At 41.1% G+C, this 24387-nt stretch overlaps 2 protein-coding genes and 1 long non-coding RNA gene across 3 annotated transcripts in view; 2 read left to right on the forward strand and 1 right to left on the reverse strand.

Annotated features, from left to right (window-relative positions):
* On the forward strand, positions 1-22828 carry LOC149978869 (uncharacterized). Its single transcript, XM_090196121.1, has 2 exons — positions 1-522; positions 19612-22828. The coding sequence occupies exons 1-2, from the start codon at positions 270-272 to the stop codon at positions 20064-20066; spliced, it is 708 nt and encodes a 235-aa protein (XP_090052247.1). The 5' UTR covers positions 1-269; the 3' UTR covers positions 20067-22828.
* Positions 8211-13734, forward strand: LOC149978870 (uncharacterized). Its single transcript, XM_090196084.1, has 2 exons — positions 8211-8334; positions 8750-13734. Exon 2 carries the CDS (start codon positions 8931-8933, stop codon positions 12624-12626), a length of 3696 nt encoding a protein of 1231 aa, XP_090052210.1. The 5' UTR covers positions 8211-8334; positions 8750-8930; the 3' UTR covers positions 12627-13734.
* Positions 22797-24387, reverse strand: part of LOC149978871 (uncharacterized) — a 277954-nt gene continuing 276363 nt past the window's right edge. The window contains exon 4 of the long non-coding RNA XR_016485864.1: positions 22797-24247. This is a non-coding gene — a long non-coding RNA (uncharacterized LOC149978871). The remainder of the gene's footprint in view (positions 24248-24387) is intronic.

Genomic DNA, 24387 nt, shown 5'->3' on the forward strand with positions numbered 1-24387 from the left:
GTGACGAATAATTTAGTGGACGGGACGCTCAACAACAGCTTGTCAGACACCGGTAGCTTTCTAGCAAACATAGCTACAACACAACATTCATGCTCTTTACACTGTTTTGGTGTATATTAGTCGCTGTGTATTAAACACACTTCTTTATGTATGTATGTACTTGTTGGCCCATTCAATTATATATTTACGTTGCTTGTCAGCTAGCTGGTTTGCTAAGGTAGCTTGGAACTAGGCTAGTCGCTAATGCTAGCTTGCTAACATCCCCGAGCATGAGTTCACTAAGCTACTCTCCTGATAAAGAAGACGAGGTCTGCTGGACGGAGAAAGAAGCTCTGGTGAAAGAGGAGGAGGATGTTACAATACAAAAACAATTAGAGGGTGAGGCTGTTACCGTTTCAGTGAAAGAAGAGGAAGACCCGTTCAGAGTGAAAGAGGAGGATGTTATAGTAAAAGAAGAGGAGGAGGGGGTGATTTCTGTCACATTGGAGGAAGAAGAGGAGGTTGGAGATCTGTTTAACACCAGTAAGTACCGTCTCTGCAGTCGTTGAACCAATATGCAGTAAAGGGGTTTTACACTTTAATGTTGTTCTGTAGGAATGGCTGAAGCTACACTGTAACGTGTAGAACATCATGAGTTGACCATCAGCAAAACGTTAACAATTGATCATATGCATCCAATGACAATGCCTGAAATACTGTAGTCCTCAATATCTCCTATTAGCTTAGCCCAATATGTAGTCTTAAAGGGGCAATCAGCAGTTACATCCATTTTGGGACTTATACATGAATGATATGTACCCATTGTTTCATGAAGAATTCACTTATAAATGCCTCATGAGCTTAGTTAAACTGTCGTACCCCATCAGATCCCAAAATAGATGCATTTTTTATTCCAATGTTTGTCAGTAAGTATGAACAAACACTTTATACCCCCAAAACATGGTTAAAACTATCATGTTGATTAGAGGTCGACCGATTATGATTTTTCAATGCCGATACCGATACCAATTATTGGAGGACCAAAAAAGCCGATACTGATTAATCTGCCTATTTTTTTTTATTTGTAATAATGACAATTACAACAATACTGAATGACCACTTATTTTAACTTAATATAATACATCAATAAAATCAACTTAGCCTCAAATAAATAATGAAACATGTTCAATTTGGTTTAAATAATGCAAAAACAAAGTGTTGGAGAAGAAAGTAATATTTGGCAATAAATGCCATGTAAAAAAGCTAACGTTTAAGTTCCTTGCTCAGAACATGAGAACATATGAAAGTTGGTGATTCCTTTTAACACGAGACTTCAATATTCCAAGGTAAGAGGTTTTACGTTGTGGTTTATATAGTATTTATAGGACTATTTCTCTCTATACCATTTGTATTTCATATACCTTTGAATATTGGATGATCTTATAGGCACTTTAGTATTGCCAGTGTAACAGTATAGCTTCCGTCCCTCTCCTCGCCCCTACCTGGGCTCGAACCAGGAACACATCGACAACAGCCACGCTCGAAGCAGCGTTACCCATCTCTCCACAAAAGCCGCGGCCCCTGCAGCGTAAGGGGAATAACTACTCCAAATCTAAAAGCGAGTGACGTTTGAAACGGTATTAGCGCACACCCAGCTAACTAGCTAGCCATTTCATATTGGTTACACCAGCCATTAGGCTGATAGACTTGAAGTCATAAACAGCACACGAAAGTGCTGTTTGAATGAATGATTGCGGGCCTGCTGCTGCTCAGTCAGACTGCTCTATCAAATCAGACTTAATTATAACATAATAACACACAGAAATACGAGCCTTTGGTCATTAATATGGTCGAATCCGGAAACTGTCATTATTTCAGTGAAATACGGAACCGTTCGGTATTTTATCTAACGGGTGGCATCCCTAAGTCTAAATATTATTGTTACATTGCACAACCTTCAATGTTATGTCATAATTACGTAAAATTCGGGCAAATTAGTTCGCAATGAGCCAGGCAGCCCAAACTGTTGCATATACCCTGACTCTGCGTGCAATGAACGCAAGAGAAATGATACATTTTCACCTGGTTAATATTACCTGCTAAACTGGATTACTAGTTATAACTAGTGATTATGAATGATTGTTTTTTATAAGATAAGTTTAAATCTAGCTAGCAATTTACCTCGGCTTCTACTGCATTCGCATAACAGGCATGCTCCTCGTGGAGTGCAATGGTTAGAGCGTTGGACTAGTTAACTGTACGGTTGCAAGATTGGATCCCCTGAGCTGACAAGGTGAAAATCTGTCGTTCTGCCCCTGAACAAGGCAGTTAACCCACCGTTCCTAGGCTGTCATTGAAATAAGAATGTGTTCTTAACTGACTTGCCTAGTTAAATAAAGGTATAAAAAAATCGGAAATCGGCGCCCAAAAATACAGATTTCTGATTGTTATGAAAACTTGAAATCGGCCCTAATTAATCGGCCATTCCGATTAATCGGTCGACCTCTAATGTTGATATCATGGATGGTTACATTTCTCCAGCCCCATCCCTCAGCTTTTTACCGAAACGGGCAGGGAGTTCGCTTTGTTATTGTGTCTACTGCTGACTGCTGTCCCCGTTACTCCTTAAGGTCCAAGGACTGTATGTTATTTTCAGAGGTAGACTGGCTCTGGCAGCTAAAATAGTCAAATATTCCATCTAAATATGAATCGATTTTCAATTGCGATACGTTTCTAGAAACATAAATTGCTGTACTTTCATATCACATCAACATAATTTCACAATACTTTCATATCACATCAAAATCGTTTTTTTAATGTGGTTTTAAAGCTTCTGATCCTGGTGGCTGGTAAAAGCTGTCATGGGATGTCAATGTTTCAAATAGACCTAGCTTGTGCATCACTAACACCAGAAATACTTCAAGAAATGAGGATATTGGAAACCCCTTTCGATTCGTTTTAACAGCTTAAAGAAAAGGATATTGGCATGAATTACCCTCTGTGAACAACAAGCACAACATTACAAATATTTTCAGAGATGTGAGATAATTAACCTGTTCTCTGTAATATCGTATAGCTTTGCAATCGTGACATTACGTACTTTCAAGGTAAATAGGCATGTTTCTCGACTCATAGCCTGACTTTAAAAAGGGATTTTGTGAGAATTAGCTTAGGAACTGTGTGTCACAGCATGACAATGTGAACACGACAGTCTCTTGGACGGGCGTTATATACGCTTTGACATTTTCTGGAATAGTTTTTATTTGAAAACGGTTTTGTTTACTTGCCTGCCTGTTGAATTTGGAATACACTGTACTGTTCATCTCTGAAACTCACTGAGATAATTCCTTTGATACAGTAGTAGCAATACAGGGATATAACATCTACCTATGGGGGAGGTGTTGCTGTATACTTTTCATTCTGAAAGTATTCAGACCCCTTGACTTTTTCCACATTTTGTTACGTTAAAGCCTTATTCTAAAATTGATTACATTATTTTTTTACCCTTTCATTTAGCTAATTTATTTGGCACACCTGCATTTGGGGAGTTTCTCCCATCCTTCTCTGCAGACCCTCTCTAGCGCTGTCAACTTGGATGGGGAACATCACTGCACAGCTATTTTCAGGTCTCTCCAGAGATGTTAGATCAGGCTCAAGTCCAGGCTCTGGCTATGTCACTCAAGGACATTCAGAGACTTCTACTGAATCCAATCCTGCGTTGTCTTGGCTGTGTGCTTAAGGTCATCGTCCTGTTGGACGGTGAACCTTCGCCCCCAGTCTAAGGTCCTGAGCACTCTGGAGCAGGTCTTTCATCAAGGATCTCTCTGCACTTTGCTCTGTTAATATTTCCCTCGATCCTGACTAGTCTCCCAGTCCCTGCTGCTGAAAAACATCCCCACAGCATGATGCTGCCACCACCATGCTTCACCATAGGGATGGTGCCTGGTTTCCTCCAGACGTGACACTTGGCATTCAAGCCAAAGAGTTCAATCTTGGTTTCGTCAAGCCAGAGAATCTTGTTTCTCGTGGTCTTAGCGTCTTAAGGTGCCTTTTGTCAAACTCCAAGCAGGATGTCATGTACCTTTTACTGAGGAGTGGCTTCCGTCTGGCCACGCTACCATAAAGGTCTGATTGGTGGAGTGCTGCAGAGATCGTTGTCCTTCTGGAAGGTTTTCCCATCTCCACAGAGGAACTTTTGAGCTCTGTCAGAGTGACCATCAGGTTTTTGGTCACCTCCCTGACCAAAGCCCTTCTCCCCCAATTGCTCAGTTTGTCCGGGTGACCAGCTTTAGGAAGAGTATTTCATTTATGAATGATGGAGGCCACTGTGTTCTTGGGGACCTTCAATGCTGCAGTGTTTTTTTTTGGTTCCCTTCCCCAGATCAATCAATTGAATTTACTACAGGTGGACTCCGAACAAGATGTAGATACATCTCAAGGATGATTAATGGAAACAGGATGCACCTGAAAGCAATTTCGAGTCTCATAGCAAAGCGTCTGAATATTTTACCTGTTTTCACTTTTTCATTATTGTGTGTAGATGAATGAGGATTCTATTTGTTTAAATCCATTTTAAAATAAATCTGTAACGTAACAAAATGTGTAAAAAGGGAAGGGGTCTGAACATTCTGAATGAACTCTGTTTTATTTCATTTAAAAAAATGTAACCTTTATTTAACTCCCAATCACGGCCGGTTGTGACAGCCTGGACTCGAACCAGGGTGTCTGTAGTGACACCTCAAGCACAGAGAAGCAATGTCTTAGACCGCTGTGCCACTCAGGAGCACCAAAATCACGTTCTAGTACTGTCCCCACCTAAAATAAATGTTTCTACCAATCGATTGGTTGAAATGCTATGTGTATTTGTCCTTATATAGACACACCCCACGTGTTTTAATAACATCTACTATATGTACTGAACTGGTCTGACTAGATGTCGACCGATTAATCGGAATGGCCGATTAATCAGGGCCGATTTCAAGTTTTCATAACAAACTGAAATCGTTATTTTGCCGATTTTTTTTTTTTTTTGGGTTTTTTTTTTAAACATCTTTTTTTTACACCTTTATTTAACTAGGCAAGTCAGTTAAGAACACATTCTTATTTTCAATTACGGCCTAGGAACAGTGGGTTAACTGCCTTGTTCAGGGGCAGAACGACAGATTTTTACCTTGTCAGCTCTGGGATTAAATCTTAACCTTACGGTTAACTAGTCCAACACTAACCACCTGCCTCTCATTGCACTCCACGAGGAGCCTGCCTGTTACGCGAATGCAGTAGAAGCCAAGGTAAGTTGCTAGCTAGCATTAAACTTATCTTATAAAAAACAATCAATCAATCATAATCACTAGTTAACTACACATGGTTGATGATATTACTAGTTTATCTAGCGTGTCCTACGTTGCATATGCTGGGGGATGATTTAAGAAAAACGCATTTGCAAAAAAGCACAATCGTTGCACGACTGTACCTAACCATAAACACCAATGCCTTTCTTAAACTCAATACACAGAAGTATGTATTTTTAAACTTGCATATTTAGCTAAAAGAAATCCAGGTTAGCAGGCAATATTAACCAGGTGAAATTGTCACTGCTTTTGCGTTCATTGCACGCAGAGTCGGTGTATATACAACAGTTTGTGCAGCCTGACTCATTGCAAACTAATTTGCCAGAATTGTACGTAATTATGACATAACATTAAATGCCATACAACTCTCCTTCAGTGACCTCCAATTGCTCTTAAATACAAGTAAAACTAAATGCATGCTCTTCAACCGATCGCTGCCTGCACCTGCCCGCCTGTCCAACATCACTACTCTGGACGGTTCTGACTTAGAATATGTGGACAACTACAAATACTTAGGTGTCTGGTTAGACTGTAAACTCTCCTTCCAGACTCACATCAAACATCTCCAATCCAAAGTTAAATCTAGAATTAGCTTCCTATTTCGCAACAAAGCATCCTTCACTCGTGCTGCCAAACATACCCTTGTAAAATTGACCATCCTACCGATCCTCGACTTCAGCGATGTCATTTACAAAATAGCCTCCAATACCCTACTCAATAAATTAAATGCAGTCTTTCACGGTGCCATCCGTTTTGTCACCAAAGCACCATACACTACCCACCACTGCGACCTGTACGCTCTCGTTGGCTGGCCCTCGTTTCATACTCGTCGCCAAACCCACTGGCTCCAGGTCATCTACAAGACCCTGCTAGGTAAAGTCCCCCCTTAACTCAGCTCGCTGGTCACCATAGCAGCACCCACCTGTAGCACGCGCTCCAGCAGGTATATCTCTCTGATCACCCCCAAAACCAATTCTTCCTTTGGCCGCCTCTCCTTTCAGTTCTCTGCTGCCAATGACTGGAACGAACTACAAAAATCTCTGAAACTGGAAACACTTATTACCCTCACTAGCTTTAAGCACCAGCTGTCAGAGCAGCTCACAGATTACTGCACCTGCACATAGCCCATCTATAATTTAGCCCAAAGAACTACCTTTTCCCTACTGATTTATATCGCTACCTTGCACATTCTTCCACTGCAAATCTACCATTCCAGTGTTTTACTTGCTATATTGTATTTACTTCGCCACAATGGCCTTTTTTTGCCTTTACCTCCCTTATCTCACCTCATTTGCTCAAATTGTATATAGACTTATTTTTCTACTGTATTATTGACTGTATGTTTGTTTTACTCCATGTGCAACTCTGGTGTTGTATGTGTCGAACTGCTTTGCTTTATCTTGGCCAGGTCGCAATTGTAAATGAGAACTTGTTCTCAACTTGCCTACCTGGTTAAATAAAGGTGAAATAAAAAAACATTGAATGTTATACAATGTCACAAGAATATTTAAACTTAGGGATGCCACCCGTTATAAAATACCGAACGGTTCCTTATTTCACTGAAATAGTAAACGTTTTGTTTTTGAAATTATAGTTTCTGGATTCGACCATATTAATGACCAAAGGCTCGTATTTCTGTGTGTTATGTTATAATTAAATCTATGATTTGATATTTGATAGAGCAGTCTGACTGAGCGATGGTAGGCAGCAGCAGGCTCGTAAGCATTCATTCAAACAGCACTTTCGTGCGTTTTGCCAGCAGCTTTCGCAAGCACAGTGCTGTTTATGACTTCAAGCCTATCAGCCTAATGTAACCGATGTGAAATGGCTAGCTAGTTAGCGGGGTGCGCGCTAATAGCGTTTCAAATGTCACTCGCTCTGAAACTTGGAGTAGTTGCTCTGCTAGGGCCGCGGCTTTTGTGGAGCGATGGGTAACGCTGCTTCGAGTGTGGTTGTTGTCGATGTGTTCCTGGTTCGAGCCCAGGTAGGGGCGAGGAGAGGGACGGAAGCTATACTGTTACACTGGCAATACTAAAGTGCCTATAAGAACATCCAATAGTCAAAGGTATATGAAATACAAATGGTATAGAGAGAAATAGTCCTATAAATACTATATTAACTACAACCTAAAATCTCTTAACTTGGAATATTGAAGTCTCATGTTAAAAGGAACCACCAACTTTCATATGTTCTCATGTTCTGAGCAAGGAACTCAAATGTTAGCTTTTTTACATGGCACATATTGCACTTTTACTTCTCCAACACTTTGTTTTTGCATTATTTAACCCAAATTGAACATGTTTCATTATTTATTTGAGGCTAAATTGATTTTTATTGATGTATTATATTAAGTTAAAATAAGTGTTCATTCAGTATTGTTGTAATTGTCATTATTACAAATAAATCCCCCCAAAAATCGTCCAATTCATCGGTATCTGCTTTTTTGGTCCACCAATAATCGGTATCGGTATCGGCGTTGAAAAATCATAATCGGTCGACCTCTAGGTCTGACGCTTTAAGCACGCTGTTTGATCAAATAATTAAAACACACAAATGACTCAAGGGAGCCAGAGATCAAGATAACCTAACCAGAAGGAGAAAAATTATGTTTTTATGCTACTGATGTTTCCGGTAATGGGCTACACCAGCGGTTGGCAAACTTTTCCAGTTGGAGTGCCAATTTATCTGACCATTTCAACCCAACCTGCGTGCCAGTTAGGATTTTCATAGGCACATTTTACTGGAGCAGTTTCATGTAATTTATAATAGTAATGTGCTGCCATCCTGTTAGAAGGTAACAGATTATTTTATTACAATGGTTCAATTGGATTTTCATTGTGTGCAATGGTGCCCCCTAGTGGATGTTTCTGGTACTTAGAAAGACTACGCAAACAGGAAGTAGAGAATTTGTTCTGCACGCATAGAAGCAGCTACAAACAACGCTACGGTGCAGGTCTTTCATTGTAGTTATTTCTTGTCACGCTTCAGCCTTGGAAAATATTTGTTTGTAAGTTCAATTCAAGCATTTAGCTAATGATTATAATCTTGTTATTGATAGAGTTGCTTACGTATCAATGTTGGTTGCATTTACTCACAAATTGCAATGCTTTTCATGTATGCCGTTAGCAGTATTACTTTGCTCGTGCGTCATGCAAACGAATTGTAAAATATACAATACTGTAGTTTTGTTACTGTTCCTAGTGTAATATGCTTTGTTATTCTACATAAATGGTTGTACATTATTAGAGTAATGAAAGGAGCCAATTACCATATGAGTAACAATTAGCTATATGGTTTGGCATCATGCCAGATGCATGGTACCTTAGCGCGTGCTTTGTATTTATGCAACTTCAAAATTATAATGTACAGCTACTGTCGGTGTGAATTGAATACTAAAGTATATTCTTTTCTGTATTTTGCAGTTTCACAACATAAACGTTTTCAATATATTCATTCAAGAAAAGTCACGCCTTGGGAGTTTTATTGAAGACTTAGTTGTTAGCTATCTGTCTAGTTTTGCATGGGAACGCAACTCAAGGGCAGAATAGTGAAAAAACATCATCACAGCGGGCTCAAGCACAAGAATAACTGCACACGGTGGTTATGTTTCTACGTTCATCAGCCAACAAAGCCTCTTATCCTAGGGAAGACCAGCAGTCTACGATGCAACAACCAGAGTCAGGTGTTCAACAGAGAGAGATGGAAGAGCCTCTTCAGCACATTGGGACCAAGTCTCAATCTACAAGATCAAGGTCATCAAAACAGTCAAGCAGATCCTCAACGGCGAGTTTTGCAGCCATCAAAGCACGCGCCAAGGCGGACGCAGCACGCGCACAAGTCTCTTATGCTGAGAAGGAAGCTTCTGTGATGAAACAAAAGGCAGAAATAGAGGCCAGCTTGATGAAACAAAAGGCAGAAATAGAGGCCAGCTTGTTGAAGCAAAAAGCTGACCTCGAGGCAAGTTTATATGTTCTCCAAGTTGAGAAAGCAGCTGCTGCTGCTTTGGCTGAAGCTGCAGCCTTTGAAGAAGTTGTAGGATCAGAACGCAGAGAGCTTCACAAAGAACTAGACACAGGGACACAGCCCTTAAGTCCAGTCCAACGTACATGTGAGTATGTGCAACAACATGCTAGGCCCTACTTTGCTGAACTTCCATTTGAAGTGGAGAAACAAGAGCTTAGTGTTGACCCAGCTACATGCCACAATCTAGAAAGTAGCAAACAACGGAGCATAAGCAGAGACTCTCCGTTCAAAAGGAATGAACAGCAGCATGGTGGAAATGGAAAACAAGCCCACTTCCAGCCACACACACAAAACTTCCCCGAGTCACAAGTGGCACCAGACCTCATCAAGTACCTCCTACGCCGTGAGATGGTGAGTTCCGGACTCCTGAAGTTTGATGATCGTCCTGAAAATTATTGGGCATGGAAAGCATCCTTTCTCAATGCGACCAGAGACTTGAATTTATCAGCCAGGGAAGAGTTAGATCTAATTACCAAGTGGCTAGGGGCAGAGTCGTCTGAGCAAGCAAACAGAATTAGATCTGTCCATATTTTCAACGCAACAGCAGGACTTAACATGGTCTGGCAACGACTAGAAGAGTGCTATGGTACACCCGAAGTGATCGAGAATGCACTGTTGAAGAAAATTGAGGATTTTCCAAAACTGGCTAACAAAGACAATCACAAACTAAGAGAACTAGGTGACATTCTTCTCGAACTGGAGTGTGCTAAAGTAGAAGGGTACCTTCCAGGCCTCGCTTATCTGGACACATCTCGGGGGGTAAACCCTATTGTAGAGAAACTTCCATTCAGTTTACAAGAAAAATGGATAGCACAGGGATCCAAATATAAGGAGGACTATCGGGTAGTATTCCCACCATTCTCGTTCTTCTCGAGATTCATCAGGAATCAGGCGAAAATTAGAAATGACCCCAGCTTCACCCTCTACACCTCAACTAACCAGGTGTCCATGAAAAGTGAGAAACCTGCCAGGTACAGCAGCAAGACACCTGTGACTGTATATAAGACAGATGTGTCATCTGAGGCCTCAGACCACCAAACCAAACCCAGTAAGACAAAGGTTGAAAACCCTGACCATCACTGTCCAATACATAACAAGCCTCATCCTCTTAAAAAGTGTTGTGGGTTTAGATACAAAACTCTAGATGAGCGCAAATCATATCTCAAAGACAATGGCATTTGTTTCCGATGTTGTGGGTCAACTCAACACAGAGCTAAAGACTGTAAGGTTTCAATCAAGTGCTCTGAGTGCGACAGCGACAGGCATCTTGCTGCTCTGCATCCAGGCCCAGCCCCTTCATATACAGACAACGCTACAGCAGAGAAAGAGCATGGTGGGGAGCAAGGTGACGATGCTCTTCTATCTGTCACCTCAAAGTGTACAGAGATCTGTGGTGAGGCAGTCAATCCAAGATCATGTTCAAAAATATGCCTAGTCAAAGCTTATCCGGCTGGGAAAAGAGAGAAAGCTGTCAAAATGTATGTAGTGCTTGATGAACAGAGTAACAAATCTCTGGCCAAGACAGAGTTTTTCAGTCTCTTCAACATCAATGACAACTCTGCTCCATACACCATGAAGACGTGTTCTGGGGTAACAGAGACTTCAGGCAGGAGAGCTGTCAACTTCATGGTGGAGTCTATAGATGGACACATGCAGCTCACTCTCCCTACTCTGATAGAGTGTGATATGATGCCAGACGATAGGATGGAGATTCCCTTCCCCGACATTGCGTATCATCATCCCCATCTGCAACCAGTTATGGACAAAATTCCAGCAGTGGACCCAGACGCTCCCATCCTCCTGCTCTTAGGACGAGACATCTTAAGGGTACACAAGGTACGAGAGCAAATCAATGGGCCCCACGACACTCCTTATGCACAGCGACTCGACCTCGGGTGGGTCATCGTGGGTGAGGTCTGTCTGGGAACGGCTCACCGACCAGCCAATGTTAACGTGTTCAGGACAAACATACTTCAAAATGGTCGCACATCCTATCTGAGCCCTTGCCCTGACATCATCCAGGTAAAAGAGAACTACAACAGCGTAGCTCAGAAACACATCTCTCCCTCTACAGTGCACTCGAGAGATCCAATCACAACTGGGAACACAGACAGCCTGGGATGTTCCGTGTTCGACAAAACACAAGACGATGATAAACCAGCACCATTAGTGGAGGACAAAGCCTTCTTGGACATTATGGACAAACAGGTTTTCCAGGATGATGGAAACAACTGGGTGGCTCCACTACCCTTTCGCCCCACTAGACGTCGCCTCCCTAATAACAGGGAGCAGGCCATGAACCGTCTCACATCACTTCGCAGGACTTTAGACAAAAAGCCTGACATGAAGAGTAATTTTATTGACTTCATGCAAAAGATGCTGGATAACGACCAAGCCGAACCTTCACAGCCACTAGAGGGAGACAAAGAACGTTGGTATCTGCCCATATTTGGTGTTTACCATCCACAAAAGCCTGAACAAATACGAGTAGTATTTGACTCCAGTGCTAAGTGTCAAGGAGTGTCACTTAACGATGTTCTGCTCAGTGGTCCAGACTTAAACAACACACTCTTGGGTGTCCTAATGCGTTTCTGCAAGGATTGCATTGCACTAACAGCAGATGTGCAACAAATGTTTTACTGTTTTGGTGTACGTGAGGATCACAGAGATTACTTAAGGTTTCTCTGGTATGAAGACAACAACCCAGATAGAAACATAACCGAGTACAGGATGAAAGTGCATGTATTTGGGAACAGCCCTTCACCAGCCGTAGCCATCTACTGCATGAGACGAGCAGCGCTACAGGGTGAGAAGGGGTCAGAACCCAAGCAATATGTAGTGAGGAACTTCTACGTCGATGATGGTCTGACATCAGTAGCTGCTACAGAAGAAGCTATCAACATTCTAAGAAAAACACAAGCAATGTTGGCGGAGTCCAACATGAAACTACACAAGATTGCATCCAATAGCAAAACAGTTATGGAAGCCTTCCCTATGGAGGACCGTGCCAAAGACTTAAAAGATCTGGACCTAGGAGTGGATCCTCTTCCCTTTCAACGGAGTCTGGGACTTGGAAACCTGGAAACAGACAGCTTCTCATTCCAGGTGTCCCACAATGAGAAGCCTTTTACGCGGAGAGGCATCCTGTCCACAGTGAATAGTCTTTATGACCCCCTTGGGTTCGTGGCTCCAATAACAATGCAAGGTAAAGTCTTAATCAGAGAACTCTCTTCTGATCAGAGTGAGTGGGATGCCCCTCTTCCCACAGAAAAATAAGAGAAATGGAAAAAGTGGAAGCAAGTCCAGTGTCTCGCTGACACCTTTTGGAAAAGGTGGAGACAGGAGTACCTGACAACGCTGCAGAGACGCAGAAAATGGACAGCAGAAAAGCCAAATGTAAAAGTGGGAGATGTTGTCTTATTGAAAGACAGCCAGGCACACAGAAATGACTGGCCAGTCGGGCTTGTGGTAAAAACCTTTCCCAGTACTGACAAAAAGGTTAGGAAAGTAGAACTAAAAATTGTCAAGCAAGGAGCTGCTAAGGTGTTTCTGAAACCAATCTCAGAGATTGTTGTTCTTCTTTCTGAAGCATCCTAGAGACAAAAGATAAAAATAGAAAGGACATTATTTGTTTCTTGATATGTTTTATTTCATAGTGGCACAATTTCATTATACCAGGCGGGGAGTGTGCTGCCATCCTGTTAGAAGGTAACAGATTATTTTATTACAATGGTTCAATTGGATTTTCATTGTGTGCAATGGTGTTATTTGCCCCCTAGTGGATGTTTCTGGTACTTAGAAAGACTACGCAAACAGGAAGTAGAGAATTTGTTCTGCACGCATAGAAGCAGCTACAAACAACGCTACGGTGCAGGTCTTTCATTGTAGTTATTTCTTGTCACGCTTCAGCCTTGGAAAATATTTGTTTGTAAGTTCAATTCAAGCATTTAGCTAATGATTATAATCTTGTTATTGATAGAGTTGCTTACGTATCAATGTTGGTTGCATTTACTCACAAATTGCAATGCTTTTCATGTATGCCGTTAGCAGTATTACTTTGCTCGTGCGTCATGCAAACGAATTGTAAAATATACAATACTGTAGTTTTGTTACTGTTCCTAGTGTAATATGCTTTGTTATTCTACATAAATGGTTGTACATTATTAGAGTAATGAAAGGAGCCAATTACCATATGAGTAACAATTAGCTATATGGTTTGGCATCATGCCAGATGCATGGTACCTTAGCGCGTGCTTTGTATTTATGCAACTTCAAAATTATAATGTACAGCTACTGTCGGTGTGAATTGAATACTAAAGTATATTCTTTTCTGTATTTTGCAGTTTCACAACATAAACGTTTTCAATATATTCATTCAAGAAAAGTCACGCCTTGGGAGATTTATTGAAGACTTAGTTGTTAGCTATCTGTCTAGTTTTGCATGGGAACGCAACTCAAGGGCAGAATAAGTAATAATAGTTATAATAGTCTTTATCTCAAAATCATTGTCTGTGATTAATCTACATTCTACATTATATCTAACTCTAAAGGAAAATGATACAAATCTAAAAGTAACTTTTATTGCCATTGCCAACTATGTAAAAATAGATCTACATAAAGCCAACAAATAAATATTTTGCAGCCTGCTGGTAGAAAATATCCTATAAATCACATTTGCTGCACATGGCCTATCTGGGCCCTCAGAATTTCCCATGCCTGTGAGTTTGGGACAGACACAACTGTCGGCTATTTGTTCAAAGGATAAGAAGTAATCCGGTATTTTATGACATTTCCACTGGATCAGAGCATTACATTTTTTCCCTTTCATGCCAAGTGGTTATCGAAAGACCATGAGCTGGAAATATTTTACGAAAATACTTTGAGGAACTATTGTCATTCGCAATTGATTTTAATTAGACTTTGTTTACTTGCTGTTTGATGTGAAGAAAAAAATACTTTGAGAAGTGTTAGAATTGCGTAAATTCGAATCTGGTATCAGGATAAATATAACAATGAGTCACCGATTGCATACTAATCAAATCGAATGTATTTATATAGCCCTTCGTACATCAGCTGATATCTCAAAGTGCTGTACAGAAACCCAGCCTAAAACCCCAAACAGCAAGCAATGCAGGTGTAGAAGCACGGTGGCTAGGAAAAACTCCCTAGAAAGGCCAAAACCTAGGAAGAAACCTAGAGAGGAACCAGGCTATGTGGGGTGGCCAGTCCTCTTCTGGCTGTGCCGGGTGGAGATTATAACAGAACATGGCCAAGATGTTCAAATGTTCATAAGTGACCAGCATGTTCCAATGATAATAAGGCAGAACAGTTGAAACTGGAGCAGCAGCACGGCCAGGTGGACTGGGGACAGCAAGGAGTCATCATGTCAGGTAGTCCTGAGGCATGGTCCTAGGGCTCAGGTCCTCCGAGAAAGAGAGAATTAGAGAGAGCACACTTAAATTCACACAGGACACCGAATAGGACAGGAGAAGTACTCCAGATATAACAAACTGACCCTAGCCCCCCGACACATAAACTACTGCAGCATAAATACTGGAGGCTGAGACAGGAGGGGTCAGGAGACACTGTGGCTCCATCCGAGGACAGCCCCGGACAGGGCCAAACAGGAAGGATATAACCCCACCCACTTTGCCAAAGCACAGCCCCCACACCACTAGAGGGATATCTTCAACCACCAACTTACCATCCTGAGACAAGGCCGAGTATAGCCCACAAAGATCTCCGCCACAGCACAACCCAAAGGGGGGCGCCAACCCAGACAGGAAGATCACATCAGTGACTCAACCCACTCAAGTGACGCACCCCTCCTAGGGACGGTATGAAAGAGCCCCAGTAAGCCAGCGACTCAGCCCCTGTAATAGGGTTAGAGGCAGAGAATCCCAGTGGAAAGAGGGGAACCGGCCAGGCAGAGACAGCAAGGGCGGTTTGTTGCTCCAGAGCCTTTCTGTTCACCTTCCCACTCCTGGGCCAGAATACACTCAATCATATGACCCACTGAAGAGATGAGTCTTCAGTAAAGACTAAAAAGGTTGAGACCGAGTTTGCGTCTCTCACATAAGTAGGCAGACCATTCCATAAAAATGGAGCTCTATAGGAGAAAGCCCTGCCTCCAGCTGTTTGCTTAGAAATTCTAGGGACAATTAGGAGGCCTGCGTCTTGTGACCGTAGCGTACGTGTAGGTATGTACGGCAGGACCAAATCAGAGATAGGTAGGAGCAAGCCCATGTAATGCTTTGTAGGTTAGCAGTAAAACCTTGAAATCAGCCCTTGCTTTGACAGGAAGCCAGTGTAGGGAGGCTAGCACTGGAGTAATATGATCAAATGTTTTGGTTCTAGTCAGGATTCTAGCAGCCGTATTTAGCACTAACTGAAGTTTATTTAGTGCTTTATTTGGGTAGCCGGAAAGTAGAGCATTGCAGTAGTCTAACCTAGAAGTGACAAAAGCATGGATTAATTGTTCTGCATCATTTTTGGACAGAAAGTTTCTGATTTTTGCAATGTTACGTAGATGGAAAAAAGCTGTCCTTGAAACAGTCTTGATATGTTCTTCAAAAGAGAGATCAGGGTCCAGAGTAACGCCGAGGTCCTTCACAGTTTTATTTGAGACGACTGTACAACCATTAAGATTAATTGTCAGATTCAACAGAATATCTCTTTGTTTCTTGGGACCTAGAACAAGCATCTCTGTTTTGTCCGAGTTTAAAAGTAGAAAGTTTGCAGCCATCCACTTCCTTATGTCTGAAACGCATGCTTCTAGCGAGGGCAATTTTGGGGCTTCACCATGTTTCATTGAAATGTACAGCTGTGTGTCATCCGCATAGCAGTTAAAGTTAACATTATGTTTTCGAATGACATCCCCAAGAGGTAAAATATATAGTGAAAACAATAGTGGTCCTAAAACGGAACCTTGAGGAACACCGAAATTTACAGTTGATTTGTCAGAGGACAAACCATTCACAGAGACAAACTGATATCTTTCCGACAGGGGCTTTATTACTGCCACTTTTAGTGAGTTTGGTACACATCCGGTGGATAGAGAGCCGTTTATTATGTTCAACATAGGAGGGCCAAGCACAGGAAGCAGCTCTTTCAGTAGTTTAGTTGGAATAGGGTCCAGTATGCAGCTTGAAGGTTTAGAGGCCATGATTATTTTCATCATTGTGTCAAGAGATATAGTACTAAAACACTTGAGTGTCTCTCTTGATCCTAGGTCCTGGCAGAGTTGTGCAGTCTCAGGACAACTGAGCTTTGAAGGAATACGCAGAGTTAAAGAGGAGTCCGTAATTTGCTTTCTAATAATCATGATCTTTTCCTCAAAAAACATATGCACTATGTCTTTTTTATTAGCTAAGTAATAAATGGCAAATGCAACTTTCGTATTAACGGGCTCACTGTAATACCACGCAGGGCAGAACAGAGAACTGACAAGATGTATGTAAACAGTGTTCTTATACTGTGATAGGCCAACAGACGGGTTGGAACAATGTCTATCACAGTAGAGGCTGGGTGTGGTTTAAACTTGCTCAGCCTATCTCAGGCGGGTCCCCGCCTCTTGGCGCTTCTTGGAGTCCTCCCTCCGTCGATGTATAGATTCCTACTGTTCTGGTATCACCCCCTAGTTATATCAGTTGCTCAGTTCCTGCTATTGTGTAGTTCAGTATTTTTCCATCTCAGTTAAACCTCGTGATGACCACCCGTCCCTATCACAACTTTGTAAGATACAGCAAGTCACACCATGTGCTCAATATTGTTACATACAAACACAAGCACAAAGCATCTGCTGGGCTGTTATCTACAGTTTTGCAACATGCAGGTCACACCATGTTACTCAGTTCTTGTCACACACACAAACAGGCAAGTAGCAAGCAGTTGTTTAATCTCATAATGATGCTCCAGTGCACAAATGCAGACACCTCACACAACCAACATCAGATAATATTTAATCATATATATGATAATGGCTATAATGTAAAATACAGAATCCCACAGAAGCTCCACAACTCATTAGTGGTGCAGCGTTAAGACAATGAGAAGTACTATCAGACATCCCCAAATGGGCACATTTATAGGCCTAGGTCAGGTAGACTTATCCTACTTTTATATGGGTAATCAGTCGTGCGTCCTTACTCAACATTGACAGGAGTGTTTCAAACAAAAGACAAATAATAAATTAACATAACTAACACATCTTGCGGGGTCAGGCCAGGGTGGTCTGCCATGGGCCGTTTAATTTTGTATAATTTTGGGTCGGCATGGGGAATGATTGTATTTCCCCATAGTATGTTGTACCGAAGTTGACCGACTGTAAGGGAGTGTAACTTTATGACACTAATTACTGTTCCTTGAAGGAGGGACGTGAGGTACAACACCTGTTTGGCCCCGCCCTTTTCTGGGTCGGTGAAGAGCGGTATGAAATTGAAGGAATAAATCTGAGCCTCACGCTCATCACCTGTGGAAGGCCGGGCTTCAAATGAGGCGCGGATTTAATAGTATGTTGTACCTAGTTTCCCTCCTTCAGGGAACAGTAGTTATAGTCATAACGTTTACGCTTGTCATATGATGAACTTAAACTTAAATACTGGATCTTGCTGTGGGACAGGTTTTTGTATTCAGATCTCTGAAATGCTAACTACTTAACATTTAGTGTCTCCTTATGTTACCCTGGGAAAACAGGTTTCATGGGCACAGAAATCATAAATCATTTCAGAGTTTGCTAAATCCAATGGATCGGAGTCACCTTAACTTTATTGACACCCAAATCGATACTGTCAGTAAAATGGTTCTTCAATGATTACACATAATTCTTAATACGGTAGCTGTTTAGTTACAGTCAAACGTTCCAACTATCATCAGCTGATCCAGGAAATCATTTTCTGAAATACAGTCAATTGACAAACATCACGACATGCAACAACAACCAAAGTGCTTCTTCATTCATTACTCTGGTAAAGACAGTTATGCCGTGCTCCATGTTGGATCCATCATCCCAAACAAATTGATGTTTATAATGTGTTATTGTCTGCTTGATTTACAGTCGGGTCTTGTTAGTCTGTTTGCACACAGAGATACTTTGCTCATAATGTGTAGTGAACTGTTCCTTGATGGATAGGCTATTGTACAACACACAGCTATTTTCCTTTATTCAGGACATTTATAATGACAACACATTACAGAGTAGCCTAGTGGGATTATTCACAAAATTATCTGGTTATGAAATGTCATGACAAAGACATTTTAGTTTCCATGTTTCACCTGAAATATGAAATGATTTATAGTCCTATGTCTATATTATTGTTAGGTGAAGTTATGGGTCCTACAGTAGGTCTATGTTATTGTTATGGGTCCTAGTTAGTGTACAAACCCTCATTGTCAGGCTGATGGCAAAGCCAAAGAGCATTTTACTGGTTGAAGTGTTTAAGTATAAAGCAGTTGATTTGCGGCAATAACACAAAGTTAAGTTGGAGATTCAAACGAGCCTTAGAATTATAATCTAACAGTAGTGTGAAATACACTCATAAGCAACCTGGAAATGGAGGCTATTTTTGCTGTCAGCCTATGAGAACTCCCCTGAGTTTTCCCCCACGGTGGTGAATTAGTGAATAGACACAGAGCTTAATGTGAGTTTCCTTGAGTAGCACTCCTGATCTTGCGCTGATAGTGTGCTGCAATATTCAGAATACATTGTGAAAAACTCAAATCTTTGCTCACCATTTTTGCTCAAGGCTACATCCATAACTTGTGGTTTCCTTGTGAGCAGGGAGAAGTTTCTACAACCAGATATACTACATCCATAACTAGCGGTTTCCTCATTACCAGATATAATGAGGAACAGAGTGGTTTCCTCATTACCAGATATACTACATCCATAACTAGTGGTTTCCTCATTAGCAGGGAGAAGTTTCTGCAACCAAATTGTGTGTGCTTTCCCCTCATGCCGCAATTTTAGCAAACACAGAAAGTGGCCTATATTGGAGACCCAAAGTCGTCTGGCACATTGCTTAGGGTTTCAAGAACTTTAACTTATTTCTAGCCTGCAATCATCGATGTTACTAATAATGTGAAAACAAGACTAAATATCACTATTGTTGCTCATTTTAAGACAATTGTCAAATAATTGTCTAACATTCATTAGACGTTAATTGTTGTACAACATCATGGCTACGCTGTTGGCATCACCTTTTACAGTGGATTCAGCTGTTGTGGGTCTTTAACCACCTGTCTGACTTTGTTGTTCACACAGGAGAGAGACGGGACTACCGTGGGTCCTCTGGGGAGCCTCAACAACCTCATGATGCTGACGAGGCAGAGAAGAGTCTCTCCAGATCAGAACACCTGCAGAGATCCACAGGGAAGAGAACTCACTGCTGCTCTGACTGTGGGAAGAGATTCTCCTCCTCATCAGGCATTCAAATTCATCAGAGAATCCACACAGGAGAGAAATCTTATGGCTGTGATCAATGTGGGAAGACTTTTGTTCAATATCGCCGTCTGAAGATACACCAGAGGACACACACAGGAGAGAAATCATATAGCTGTGATCAATGTGGGAAGAGTTTTACTCAGCTAAGCAGCCTGATATCACACCAGAGAACACACATAGGCGAGAAACCTTATAGCTGTACGCAATGTGGGAAGAGTTTTACTCAGCTAAGCATCCTGATATCACACCAGAGAACTGTCGTGACGTTGTATTAGTTAATGTGACGACTGTTGCTCATCGAATTAAATGTTTCTAATTGCGTGATTAAATGAATCAAGCAATTATTAACTCATTAACCTGGGGCACCATGGGAAAATGAGTTTTATTGAGTTTCTATTTCCCAAATTAACTCAAAGAATATCAGAATATCGATTTTATAACCTTCGCTAATTAATCAGTTTCCTTTACAATCTCATTCTGAACGTCGCATAATCCGTCAATCTGCACAAACCCGAGTCCCACCAATGAGTTCGTACCACACCAATCTTAGACGAGTATTTATTTACTAGAAAGCTAAAATGATGATACAAGATACACATACACCAAAAACACAGTCTAGGCTATTGATTAGAACTTAATATTATGGGCCAACACACTATGGCGCGTGTTACCCAAAATGGGGATTTAAAAGAGAGAGAAAAAGTGAAAGCACACGAGAGAAATATACATTTGGATGCATTTGTCAGCGATGCTTATTTTAACCCTAGCCTTTGCCCCAAACTGCCGCTCTTATGGGTCAGAATATAATGATGTAAATACGTGTGGGAGGTCTCAGATGGGAAGCTCCGCGTGGGTCGCTTTGGCTTCAATGACGCACTTCTCCAGCGCAACTCTTTGGTCGTCCTCACGATGTCAGTGTCCATTTGGTCTGATTCCTCGCCCTTGCTCTGGGAGGAGTCTTCTGAGGACAGACAGATCTGTAGCTCAGGGCTCACAGCGTAGGAATGAAACAGTGTAGATACCACGATTCGATGGAGAGTGGAGGTTAGGTGGTCCGGCTTGAATTCACCTGCTGAGACACAGCTACTCATCAGTAGCATGGGTAGAAAAATATTTCTTTGTCTTCAACCTTGGGTTGAGTTTTGGGTTTGTTTACTTTTTAGACCTAGGCTGCAGCTTGGGTCACTTAGTCTGATCTGTTCATTCTGACTCACAGGTCTTATACCCTCGGGTCAGAAGTGGGCGTAACTGCCTTCAGGGCAATTCTCTGGGTGTACCAAGTTAAGAGGAAAGGTCTAGATTTGACTCAAATCCAATTTTAGACAACTAACTTCACACTTCAACTTTACCAAAACATTCTCTTTGATTTGGACATTTTCCACACAACGTCCAATGAATAAACATCAAGTGTATCCTAGGAAAACTCTTAAAGTTACAATGTTTCCGTAAAGACATTGTTCTTTAACCTTTTAATAACCAGACAAAAATTACATACATTTTCATATTCCATCTATCGTCATGACCACCATTGTGGCTGACGGAAACCATTGTTCCAAAGTTTTTTATTGCATGTTTAATGTTCTGAGGCTGGTTCTCCATAGTGAACGGTGGCCTAAGATTTACCATGGGCGTGAGGGGTCATAAAACCTGTAGGGTTGTAGGGTTGTGGTCTCCTGTAACTTGACCTGATCAGGACAGTCATTTTATTTATTTTTATTTTAATTTTACCTTTATTTAACCAGGCAAGTCAGTTAAGAACAAATTCTTATTTTCAATGACGGCCTGGGAACAGTGGGTTAACTGCCTGTTCAGGGGCAGAACAACAGATGTACCTTGTCAGCTCGGGGGTTTGAACTCGCAACCTTCTGGTTACTAGTCCAACGCTCTAACCACTAGGCTACCCTGCCCCGCCCCGTCATGACAGAACACACACAGGAGAGAGACACCATATAGCTGTGATGAATGTGGGAAGAGTTTTACTGCATCTAGAAATCTGAATCTACACCAGAGAACACACACAGGAGAGAAATATTTTAGCTGTACTCAGTGTGGGAAGAGTTTTACTCTGCTAAGCAACCTGATATCACACCAGAGAACACACACAGGAGAGAAATCTCTTAACTGTGACCAGAGATAATCTGATAAAAGATCTCAGATCTTCAAGTACATACATGAAGGAGTTGTTTCATGATATCAATTAATTCATGTCACAATGTAAAATGTTTTAACAATGTACTAGGAGTATTTTAATAATGTCACAATGTAGAAGCCTAAATGTTTGCCCCTTTATCAATTGATTTCAACATGATATGGATATTAGCCTCAGGGGAAAAATCCAGGCTATGAATTGAAAGTTGTGTTGTTTTACACTTACCACGTTGGTGACCCACTTGAATCAAAATGCAACACTTCAAAATGTAGCTAGCTGTTTACCACGTTGTTGTCCTCTAACCAGTGATGTACACATTATTCCCAGATTCCGTGTGGCTTTTGAGCTGTTAGTTTTAACAGGATGTGCAACCTCATCTCCCTCCTCTCACACAATTGATTTCAACGTGATATCGATGAGTGATGACAAATAAGTGAGGCGTTCCTTTGTTTAGTGACCCCTAAATTTAAATGCATCACTCCAAAATGTAGCTGACTGTCTTCTGCAGGTTGTCCTCTAACCAGTGAGGGAAAATATATCTCCCATTTCCATGTGTTTTTTTAGTTGTGTTAGTTTCAACAGCATGTACAACCTGATTTCCCCCCTAATCGATATCAGTGATTTATTGCTGCTTGTTCATTTTTATAAGGTGCTTGTTTTCAATAATACAAGTAATATGATTATTGTGGCAGATGTTTGTGTATATTGCACATTTTATGTTTAGGTTTTCAATATATTACAAAGTGTTTCTGCATATTGGTTATTGATTTGCACACATTAAAACTGTGTGTTGACATTGGGGCTATCCCACCTAGCAAAATTGAAAAGAAGACTATGCCCAACGGCCAATAATCAATAAATCTGTAATCAATTTTATTAACAATCCTACATCACTCCAGTATTTCTTTACAACATTCAAATCCCAATTGTCTTTATTCCACTACTGAAGAAGCATGACTCAAATCACCTCATATTTCAAACATCCAGCCTGACAAAAGATACATGTTTTATTATTCCATGCCTCACCATTATGATAATTATTGCCAATACATATTAACAAAGGGGTGTACATTTGGTTTTGATATTTCATATTTACAATTCATGTAACATTCAGTAATCATAATGATTTATGCAGCCAACTGACAATTTTTGGGTACAATTTCATTGACATTGTTACCTTGCTTTTATAATATCAGGATTACAATTTATTTTGACTGCATGTTTTTCCATATTGGAGATGAGTTTTGTTTGGGCTCCTTCCAAGGGGATGAGAGTTCTAGAAGCTAGTGAGTTTTAGGAAGACGAGAGTTTTCTAGTGGGTAATAAATGTTTTTTTTCTTGTTTTTAATTATTGAGAGCCAGTTGACACCATGTTTATAATGTAGAAGGTGAAGCATTGTAATTGATTATAATGTGAAATGGAAGTTGTTTTCTGTTGGTGGTAAGCATACTTGTCCAACAAAAATATACAATATATTTGGTGTCTTAAGAGGGAAGGTGTTACAGGCTTTGGTTTTTCCATTTATGTTTTGAGGTTGGACGTTAGCTCGTCAGCACGTACTGATTGGTGCCACCTCGTTAGTCAGTATGTGTTACACCTGTGCTGGCTTGTCCATCTCGTTAGTGGGAAGGTGTTTCACCTGAGCTGGTCCAGGTTCTATTTAAGAGTGTCTGGCCCAGTGCTCCAATTGTCTTGATAGATGTGGAGAGTCAACACCTTTAGTTGCGCTACCTTTTTGGTTTGCTTCCTGTCTTTAAGTTTGGTGTGGGTTTTTCTTTTGTTTGCCTCTTCTTGGTCAGAATTAGTGGGTCTCATGGTGGGTGTCTTTTATGTCCCAGTTGTTGTCACTCGTCAACTTTCGGTGGGCACCCCCATAGTGTCTTTCAGAGCCCCTCCTAAAAAACAAGCTTGTATTTTGGGTTGGATATTGCATCCAATTATTATTTTAATCAATGGCATTTCCTTAGGGTGCTCATTAGTCTTTCAGCTGTTAGTCTTCTGTTTGTTGTGTACTAAATATTATTTTTTTCTATTTATTTGTTTGTTTCCTGTGAAGCCATTGTGTTGCATCCATGTCTGAAAAGAGCTGTATAAATTAAGCTTGATTTGATTTCAACAAATGAACCCAGTGAATGACCAATCAACAGACTCTTGGTCCATCTTAGTATGAAAAACAGTATCAATACCACTTTTCAAGCCTGCTGAATGTGTGGTGGAGTGGTAAACACCACCGGGCTTGAGGTGGTCTCCCACAGCTCTGCTTATGTCATGTTCTGTGGCCTTGTCATTCCATTTCTTGACTGCCCCTGCAACACAGAACGAAACACATTTGGTCATATTATATACAACACTCAAAGTAATGGATATGGAGCATCTATGGTCTCAGTTACACATGGCACCTAAATGTGACTTCTGTCATCCGATCACTCCAAGCTGCATTAGGTTC

Source organism: Oncorhynchus mykiss, chromosome 13 (assembly GCF_057628025.1).
Source record: "Oncorhynchus mykiss isolate SJ-2025 chromosome 13, ASM5762802v1, whole genome shotgun sequence".
In the NCBI taxonomy this organism is placed as follows: domain Eukaryota; kingdom Metazoa; phylum Chordata; class Actinopteri; order Salmoniformes; family Salmonidae; genus Oncorhynchus; species Oncorhynchus mykiss.